General features: G+C 38.3%; 1 protein-coding gene across 1 annotated transcript; it reads left to right on the top strand.

The window, feature by feature from the left end:
* Positions 1 to 3,922: 3,922 nt before the first annotated feature.
* wasa (WASP actin nucleation promoting factor a) lies at positions 3,923 to 10,336 on the top strand. The gene is made up of 11 exons (XM_027167047.2): positions 3,923 to 4,165; positions 6,140 to 6,280; positions 7,451 to 7,537; positions 7,841 to 7,937; positions 8,080 to 8,115; positions 8,210 to 8,239; positions 8,348 to 8,492; positions 8,638 to 8,816; positions 8,910 to 9,811; positions 9,881 to 9,989; positions 10,135 to 10,336. The coding sequence occupies exons 1-11, from the start codon at positions 4,061 to 4,063 to the stop codon at positions 10,185 to 10,187; spliced, it is 1,884 nt and encodes a 627-aa protein (XP_027022848.2). The 5' UTR covers positions 3,923 to 4,060; the 3' UTR covers positions 10,188 to 10,336.
* The last annotated feature ends 29 nt before the right edge of the window (positions 10,337 to 10,365 follow it).

Below are 10,365 nucleotides of genomic sequence, written 5' to 3'. Positions count from 1 at the left end.
AGTGTTATTATGAATAATGTCCTTTCTATAGTCATAAACAATCTGACAAATTGTATGTTGTTCTTCAAAGACCACATGTAGTTGGCATCTCCCCTTTGAATGTTCGAATCCCACCATCCAACACCCCAAACCCCCCATCCTAACTGCGTTTTACAGAGGAACCATTGAGAGCATCGTGCGCAACTGCATTACTGTCTGCACCATCTCAGAATGCAAGACCCTGCAGCGGATAGTGAGGACAGCTGAGAAGATCATTGGAGCCTCTGTCACGGACACTTACACCATACACTTCATCAGCAAAGCCAACAGCATTGTTGATAACCCCACACACCCCTCACACACACTCTATCAAAGCATTCGGGCTCTCACGACCAAACTGTATAACAGTATCTTTTCACAAACCATCAGACTCTTCAACAGCTAAACTGAACTGTATCGAGCACAACACACACACACACACACACACACACACACACACACACACACACACACACACACACACACACACACACACACACACACACACACAAAACTGTGTGGACTGCAATGATCTGCACCAAATACACACTCTTCCAATCTACATCTATGTCTACAACACCACCCATATCAAACTGTTAACCTGCTGTTTTTGCACACTGTTTCTGTTCTTTGCACATGTTGTCTTGCACAATTAGGCAATTGCTGTTTTGCACAATACATCACAATACCTCACTGCTGCTATTAAATTAAGTGTTCATTCCAGTATTTTTGCACATGTACCGTGGAATATACAGTATGTACTCTGGTCGGTGCTGCTTTTGTGTATTGTCTTTTGTGAAATGTCTTGTAGTGTTTATTATTGTTTGTTTGCCTTGTCTCTTGTCTTGAACTGTTTGCACTAGGTTGCACAGATGCACTTTATGTGGCTAAGATTAACTTACTTTAAGTCTTTAACTCTGTGTTGTTTCCTTTAGCTCTGTTTTTGTTCTTATGTAGCACTATTAGTCTGGAGTAATGTCTTATTTTACTACAGTATGTACTGCGTCAGCTATATATGGTTGAAGTGACAATAAAGGCTTCTTGACTTGACTTGAGTGTTTGCGAATCCAGCTGGAGCTGGTACATTTCTAGATGCCTCATGATTCTCACAGGGCTGTTCACTTCAAATGGAGCTGGAGCATCTCTACATATCTCAGGATTCTCACAAGCTGGCCACTTCAGTTGGAGCTGGAGCATCTCATGCCTCAGGATCTTCACAGGGCTGGTCACTTCAAATGGAGCTCGTGCATCTACTGTATAAATGCCTTTATTTATTTATTGGATTGGGAAATAAGGACTAAATTTATTACAAAGATTCTTGCATCTATGTGTCCTTTAAAAACACATCATTGTCTTGTCCTTTCCCCTTGTCTATAAGCTCTTTCTAATCACATCACACAGCCTTGTCTGTCACTGTCAAATCAAACAACACTGTTTGTAATGTCTGCTTGGTGTTGGAAACGAAGAGGCATTGACATTTACTGTATTCTTTAAGTTTTGTTAAAACTGTTTCAGTTTCTAATAAATGTTTGCATTCAATTCATTTTTTTGATTTAAAGAAAAAAGGAAATGGAAAAAGTATCATGTGTTAAATACTAAACCAGTTACACATTTGAATGAGGTATTTCTTAGTTCTGGTTGCTGGTTAATAGACAATTCTGAGAAACAGTAATCTTTTTCCATCCTATCTGTCTTCAGTCGTCAAACCACAATGTGAAACATCAGTGCCCTCTAGGGGTTAACAACGTTTACAAATAATTCTTAAACAATATTTCATACATTTTCATTGGAAAATAAATTTTCAGGGTACTGTGGGAGGAACAACACACACACACACACACACACACACACACACACACACACACACACACACACACACACACACACACACACACAAAAAAATCTTTAGCTTTTTTAGCCTTTTTATCAGAAGTTTGAAATCTTCTTCATTTGTTGGTTCATTTAATTCAACGCGCATTGTAACAAAGCAGCTTTATAGAAATATATAATTTAAGGGGATAGTTTTTAAATATATAACTTTATTTAGCATGCCAGAGGCATTTGTGGTAAGGAAAAGCTCCCTGAGATTATATGAGGAAGAAACCTTCATAGAACCCAGACTCGAAAGGGAACTCATTCTAGTCTGGGTCACCAACTTCCCTTCTATAACTGTGCAATATATAGTCTAACCATAAAATTTGTTGCAGTTGTATCTTGTAATAACATGTACAGTATCTTGTAATAAGCTGACAGATACTTCATTGCAAAACTGTTAATGATAATTGCAGTCTTTAAACATTCATATCCAGTGTTGTCATGAGCCATCGTAGCGAAACTGTTTTTATCATCTGGAGACATGTTCATGGTTTCTAAATGGTGTCATTTACACTATCTCCTGTGTCTTTAGTCTGATTCTGTGAGGCCATCTTCAGCAGCAACTTGTTTTCACAAGTCAAACCCAAAGTAGGCATCAGGATGGATCAGACAGGTCTGGATAGCAAAATGGGTGGAGATCACTGGTCATTCCTCTTCAGTAAGATATCCTAAACAGGGTTGCAATGATTCTGGCGCATGTCCCAGAAACGTGGGGTGAAAGGCATTAATAATCTATGGGCATGCTGTGAGTCCATCTCTCTCTCTCTCTCTCTCTCTCTCTCTCTCTCTCTCTCTCTCTCTCTCTCTCTCTCTCTCTCTCTCTCTCTCACATACACACACACACACACACACACACACACATTCACACACACACACACATTCACACACACACACACACACACACACAAACACACACACACACACACACACACACACACTCACACACACTCACACACACACACACACACACACACACACACACACACACACACACACACACACACACACACACACACACACACACACACACACACACACACCAGCATAAGCATGTGATTTTGCATAATGAGAAGAAACCAGAGAACCCATACGCACATGAAGAGAATGTGTGAACCACTATACAGCTATACAGACACTTACCCTAGGATTAAATATGAGTGATTTTTGATCTTTCTTTCTTTCTTTCTTTCTTTCTTTCTTTCTTTCTTTCTTTCTTTCTTTCTTTCTTTCTTTCTTTCTTTCTAAGTAAATCTTTGTTTTTCTCTCTCTATATAAATTTGTTAGTGCCCAATAGCTTTAGTTTAACTTTGACTCAAAGTTTCCAACATTCAATGATTTAAATGTTTTATTTATAAACCAGAAATGAGCAAAATATCTCAAAAACGTTTTTAAACCAACATGACAGTGTTAGATTAGAAGAGAAAATACACTGCAGCTCCCTCTGGGGCAACACTGTAGTATAGACATTGTACATGTTCATGACAGCAGTGCTAGAAGAGTGACATTTCAGAAGCTGCAACTTTATGAACATCTTTAAAAACATCTGTAAATTGTATTAATTTTAGTGACACTTCCTGTTATTTCAGTGGCACTTCCTGTTCTGCTGTCATTCAGTGCAACTGAATCAGTGGCAAAACTTTTTGTCTTTTGAGATGTAATTCATGTAATGCATTTGGATTTAAAAATTTGGTTTATCTAATCTATAAGAAGGATAAAACAGCTTTTCTGCATTTCAAAAAATACTTTTGGGCCTTTTAAGTGACATGCTAATGTCACTTAACAGAAATCTGGTAGCAATAGCATGAGTGAGTGTGTGAAAATAGAAAAGAAAAAACGTGCTTGTCCACTTCCTGTAAGAAGTCTTTTTTCACTGTTAGCAATAGAACAGAAGTAGGAAGAGAAACCTGTTTGTGTTGTGTTGGGTCTGTAGAGCTAAGACACGAGAGAGAGAGAGAGAGAGAGAGAGAGAGAGAGAGAGAGAGAGAGAGAGAGAGAGAGAGAGAGAGAGAGAGAGAGAGAGAGAGAGAGAGAGAGAGAGAGAGGAGAGAGAGAGAGAGAGAGAGAGAGGAGAGAGAGAGAGAGAGAGAGAGGAGAGAGAGAGAGAGTGAGCTCTTTTAAAATACTGAAACCAGTTTAGAATACAGTAGTGCAAGCACCAGCGGAGGTCATGAAGCGCAGGTCAAAAGACAAAAGTCAGGAGAAAGTTGGCAGCCGTTTGCTCAGTGTTCAGGAGAATGATAGAGTGGAGGATCTGCTGGGCAGGAGGTGTGAGGTAAGTACACAGCCCCTCAAAGGTACAGGGTGGTTTTTGGGGGACACAAACTTTTGTAAAAGTTCTTAACTGCATTTTCCTCCTATTTGAATTTAATTTAATGGCTAAAGATTTATGGTGAATAAGATATCACCTAATTTGTGTTTATTAAAATGTATTTATCTTTCATTAAAAAACAAAACAAAACGTATTACAGCTTAATTGATCCTTCCCTCTTACTTAATCAGTGTAAGCTCAATTTATTTTGCTTAGGTCTAATAAAATACTCATGTATGGTTAGCCTGATCATGATACAGTACATCCCAAGTTTCTTTTCCAAACTTTTGATTGTTTTGCTTTCATGACATGTGGACCAGATAGTCAGCATCCTAACATTCTCTTAAAGATCTGTTTCCAACTACTAAACAGTGCCTCTGTGTTAGTGATCATTAACCACTACAGTTTAAGCATCTGCAGAGGTTTTAACAAGAAAAAGGAAGAAATAAAAGAAAGGGAAGGAAAGTTAACTGGATACTAATGCTGAATGGATTTAACCAGGATACCTTAATGGACTCAGTAGATTGTAGATACTAAGAAGACTGTTATGGTTAAAAACTGTGAAGAAAATATAACTATGAACCACATTTTTCTTGTGACAGTTATTGGAAGGTTGTAGATTACACTATATGTATGTTTGTGTATTGGAATGTATGTTGAATTTTGAACGAAGATATAAAAATTTGTCACATTCTCTGATGAACTCATGTATTCTCAATGTGAAAGTAATCTTCAGAAAATTGGGGGATTCTCCAGATTTGCAGAAGTCTATTTTAATATAGATCTGTTCATTGGTGAGGAAATGCTGGTGCGGTTCTGGGATCTCGGAACAAATTGGATAGAATGGATGTGCTGATTTTGGTCTGATTTTTTGAAGTGATTCAAGTTTCGCTGTTAAGGATAAAGTATAAAGTATCTAATATGTTGAAATTTGATGGCAAAATACAAGGAATAGCCAGGTACCAGTAGATAACTTAATAGTGTTTATTATTTTATTTAAAAAAAAAGTGCATGAGTTTGCCCTGTTTCATGACTTTCTTTTTTACTGCTAATAGGGAAGTTCTAAATCTACTTCTGTAGGACCATTTCTAAACATTTCATCAGAAAAGCTATAATGCATACACAATGCTATGCTATCTGTCTTCCATAGTAATGATTACTTAGTTTTTACTTATTTTTTTCATTGTATTATTAAAAATCAAAACAAAACAAAACAAAAAAAAACACAAGGAACAAATTGAGTTTACTTTCTAATCCCTGGTCTATGCGTTGCCTGTTAGCTCTGTCTAGTTATAGCTGGGGGTTTGGATTTGATCAAGCTTTTACATTGTTGTGGACCAGATATCCTCACGGCCCTGTTTTGACCTTGTGAAGACATTTGACTAGTCACCATGAAGAAGATTTTTTTGTTTGGTTGTTTTTATTTTTTATTTTTTTTTTAAAATTCGGTTATTGATTTTAAGGTTAGGGATAGACGTAGGTATAGCATTGATTAGCGGGATTATAATTTCAATGTTTGGTTCTCATAGAATGTGTGTGTGTGCATCTTTGCATGTTTGTGTGTGCGCGCGTGTGTATGCATGTATGTGTTTATGCATTTTTCTTCTACTTAAGCTAGCTATGTGTCTTGAGGTGTGAAAACAGGCATGTACTTTGCCTCTAAACTTTCTTCATGAGTGGTGGGCAGGGGTGACAGAGGAAGTGTGCTCTAGACACTTCCTGTCATGGTTTGTCTACTGTGTAGCCTTTAATGCACCCAATTTGCAGCCAGCCATTCAGCTTCCTAGAAAAATATTTATCACCAAATAAAACACAACATATTTGGACATTAATCGGCTCTTGAAACACACACTTTTGTGATTAGAAGCAAATCACATGTTACCATACAATAATATGTGATGTTTTCTTTGCGTTGTGTTGCGTGGTGGTGTTGTCTAGTCTCTGTGTACAACGGTGGTTCAGTTGTTCCTCGCCCTGCCACACACTCCCGCCAGCTGGAGTTTGCAGCATACAGGAGTGCTTTGCTTCGTAAAGGACAATCCTCAGCGCTCCTACTTCATCCGCCTCTACAATCTCACGGTACTACAGACATTTATCACCTTTTTCTACCTCAATGAACACTTCTAGATCTGAGAACCATGTGTCATAACACACACACACACACACACACACACACACACACACACACACACACACACACACACACACACACACACACACACACACACACACACACACACACACACACACACACACACACACACACACACACACACACACACAAAAACTCAAGAACACTGAAAAAAACAAATGATTCTACGTAAATAGATTTGTGAAGAGATGAGAGAAAATGAAAGCTTTGAAGAGATGAATTATATGCTGTGATTTCATTTCAATAACACATGAATCAACAATAACTTTATTAATATCCAAATATTTCTGGACCTGACTGTATATATGTATATTTTGCAGTCAGTCTTTCATTGCAGTTAAATTGTCCAATTTGCATTATTGCCATGTCTTTATCTTGTATTAATATGATTATGGAACTGTTTTGTTGGTATAGTACATTCTTCTATTCTATTCATCTATTTATTACTGAGTTTATGTTCAATAATTCATTACATTTTAAACTGAAGACTAGATTCAGAGATGGATATTCCTCCATTTTTAGCTCAAATGTGTCTCTCTGTATAAAACATTTACATTTACAGCATTTGGTAGAAGCCCAGAGCAATGTACAAAAGTGCTTTTAAGTCTCTATCATTGAATACATTAACTCTGGTTCACAAGATACCACGGGCCTAAAACACTGATCAAAGTTTTTTTTATTTAAACAACCTTCATAATTCCAATATTAGCAACAAACAAAAGGTTGTTTTGTACAGAGAGATGCTTTTGAACTGAAAGAGGATGGATGTAAGCTTGAAATGTATTTTAAAAATCATGATGCGATTTATTGCAAAGTACATTAATTAATTTGTACTGCATAAAGGTGCAAATAACATATTTAGTTTATATAAATTTGTGTAAGTTTGTGTTATTTATTTAACTTATATTTACGCCTTTTCGCCCAATTTTGGACCAAGACCTACAATATATAATATAACATATATATTGTATATACTGCATAATACACTCACAGTACTTAGAATACAGTGTTTTTAAATCATATTTTATTTATTTGTAATTTTATCATACGGGTTGTTTAACTGATACTGAACTTATTTTGAAGTGTTTCTTTCCCAGGCAGGTAAACTTGTATGGGAGCAGGAGCTCTTTAGCCAGTTCAGCTACAACAGATCCAGGCCCTTCTTCCACACTTTCCAAGCTGATGTGAGTATTCAATGACTTTTCATTGTTGTAAACACATTTTAACACATATGAAACTGCTGAAAATGCAAAGCAAAAAGAAAGAAAGAAAGAAAGACAGAAAAGAAAACTAATTTTCTGTATTTTATGTATTAGTGCATATCATTCAATTCATGAATTCATTTATGCTCAGATGCCTCAGAAGTTGAAGTTCAAAACCAAAATTGTCTCTTTGAGTAGTTTTCAAATCAATTTTTCTGTTGATTTTACTATAGGCTTTTGTGGGAATCCTTTAAAGAACTGTAACCTCAGTGTGTTCTTTCTCAGGACTGCCAGGTAGGATTGAATTTTTCAAATGAAGAAGAAGCGGATAACTTTTTCTCTGTAGTGGATGAGAAGATCAGCCAGCGAAATAAACATTTGGGTCAGTTAAGCAAGCTCTTCCTTGAATAAGAAAAGGTTGATCATGTGAAATCTGTAGATCATTGTCTAAAATGATCTGATGTGGTAGGATGCCTAATGGTTTGAAATGCTAACAGCAACTTCCTATTGTTTGATTTCTTTAGGCAAGCAACAGAGAAAAGGCCGTACTATCAGCCAAGGTAAAACTGAATGTCTGTAGTGTTAGCTGATTGACAGCATGATTTCGTATATACTGTATTTGCATTTTGTACATTTTTTTTTTTTTTTGCTCAGAGGATTCATTGCCACCAATACCTCCAAATGGTAAGTAATTCATAAACAATAAAGTCTCAAATAAAGTCAATTTGTGATTGTTATTTAAGCAACTGTAAAGTTTGAATTGCTTATGTATGGTGAACCTTTTAAAACTAGGTTCTGGAAGTCTTCCGTTGGGAAATATTCAGAATGAAGCACCACCTACCAAGTCAAAGAAAGAGAAAAAGGAGAAGGACAAAAAGAGCAAAAAGAAGGGCTCTAAAATATCCAAGGCATTAATTGGAGCACCTAGTGGTTTTACGTAAGTGCTAAAATATTTTAGGCTTCAGTTTTTGCTGAACAAGTGTCACCTTTCACAAGATGAAGGTGTTTTCTTTTGGTTTCAAAGTCAGGGTTGTGTGAAGAAAGACTAAGCTCTATAAAGATTTATGCTTTATGTGTTTCAGCCATGTTGGCCATCTTGGTATGGACAACAATAGCCTGGATCCAGATTTGGTGAAGCTGCTGTCACGTGCTGGAATCAGTGAGGCAGATATGCAAGACTCTGAGACCTCACAACTAATCTATGATGTCATTGAGCGCTCGGGTGGAATGGAAGCAATTAAAAAGGAATTGACCCAGCAGGGTAAGGTTATGAACAAATGTGGATTTATTGTCTTTTAGTTCATGGGTAAAATTGAATTTTGTACATTTAGCCAAACTTGCATGTCCCTTTCAGAACGGCCTCCACCTCCACCTCCTGGTGTTCGTCGGACTTCTCTTCCCCCAGTGCCCTCTGGATACTCTTCAGCTCCTGTTTCCTCTCAAGGTCGTGTAGGGCCCTTACCACCTCCTCCTGGAGGAACTCCATCCACTGGCAGTAGGTCCTCTTCAGTACGAGCTCTACCACCCACACCTTCAGGAGGTCACACAGAACCCCGACCACCACCTCCAGTGGCACAAGGTGGACGTCGAGGGCCTTTACCCCTACCACCAGGGTCACAGGTTGCACCTTCAGCAAGAAGTGGACCCTTACCACCAGTACCAGGAGGGCACAGTGGTCCCCTTCCGCCTTCAAGAGGAGATCGAGGAGTTATTCCACCATCTTCTTCTCTTCCACAAAGTGGCTCCTTACCTCCTCTTCCTAAAAGGGGTAGTGGACCCTCACCTCCAGGACAGCGAAGTGGACCACAACTCCCAGTGTCAAGAGAGGCCCCCAGGCCTCCTGGAAATTCTGCTGGATCTTTCCCTCCTCTACCAGGAAGACGGACTGGATCCTTACCACAACCTCCAAACGATGAATGTTATTTGCTGCCACCTCCAACACTCCCTGAAGATTTCCCTGAAGAGTGTGCTGATATACCGCCACAATACGATGAGGATTTACCACCACCACCTCTCTCGTTTGAGTCCTTCCCACCTCCACCAATTGATGACACACCCACTTCTCACATGGCCCCATATCCTCAACCAGCTATTTCTAGCATAGGAGGTCCACCTCCTCCCCCACCACCTCCTCCACCTCCTGCTGCACCAGCACCCAATTTGGGAAGTGGCCCACCACCTCCAAAAGCCAGCAGTATGGGAGGAGGCAGAGGGGCATTGCTGGACCAGATACGCATAGGGGCAAAGCTTAAAACAGTAAGAATAATCATTTTGATGATTTTCCATCAAAAGCATCATTACACTAACATGGTATTTTGTTACCAGGTAACTGCCAGCTCTGATCCACCGCCATCTGCAGTGGATACAGAAGAGGGAATAGTGGGAGCCCTTATGATGGTCATGCAGAAGAGAAGTAAAGTCATTCACTCATCAGGTAATTTATTCACTCAACTAACTTCTGTTCTAGAAAACTGCATGTGTCATATTAGAGCAACTGATATGCATATGCATAAGTGATTTCATCTAATTCCTTCTGTATGCTAGTATGTCTGTAAAACAGGATCAATTATTTCTTCTAGATGAAGGAGATGAATTTGATGATGAAGACGATGACGATGATGAATGGGATTAATTTTATAATCAAGTAATGAACTGTGTCCCAATGAGCATTAGCACAGCTACACAGTTTAAATGATGAATCATTTTAATTTGGCCATTTCAATAAACTTTTTTTTTCATTCAGCTAAAATTTTCTATTAATTAAAACCCTTTTTATTTCAAGCATTCTATGTTCATTGCTCAAATGGTCC

This window comes from Tachysurus fulvidraco, chromosome 14 (genome assembly GCF_022655615.1).
Source record: "Tachysurus fulvidraco isolate hzauxx_2018 chromosome 14, HZAU_PFXX_2.0, whole genome shotgun sequence".
Taxonomy (NCBI): Eukaryota; Metazoa; Chordata; class Actinopteri; order Siluriformes; family Bagridae; genus Tachysurus; species Tachysurus fulvidraco.
This window is presented reverse-complemented; position numbering and strand designations above follow the sequence as displayed.

What these genes read in the sequence shown, in the direction of transcription:
- wasa (XM_027167047.2), top strand. Translation starts at nt 4,061, where the DNA reads ATGAAGCGCAGGTCAAAAGACAAAAGTCAGGAGAAAGTTGGCAGCCGT. An exon ending in GCCACCAATACCTCCAAATG is followed by an intron (nt 8,240 to 8,347) that starts GTAAGTAATTCA and finishes TTTTAAAACTAG; the next exon opens with GTTCTGGAAGTCTTCCGTTG. An exon ending in TAAAGTCATTCACTCATCAG is followed by an intron (nt 9,990 to 10,134) that starts GTAATTTATTCA and finishes TATTTCTTCTAG; the next exon opens with ATGAAGGAGATGAATTTGAT.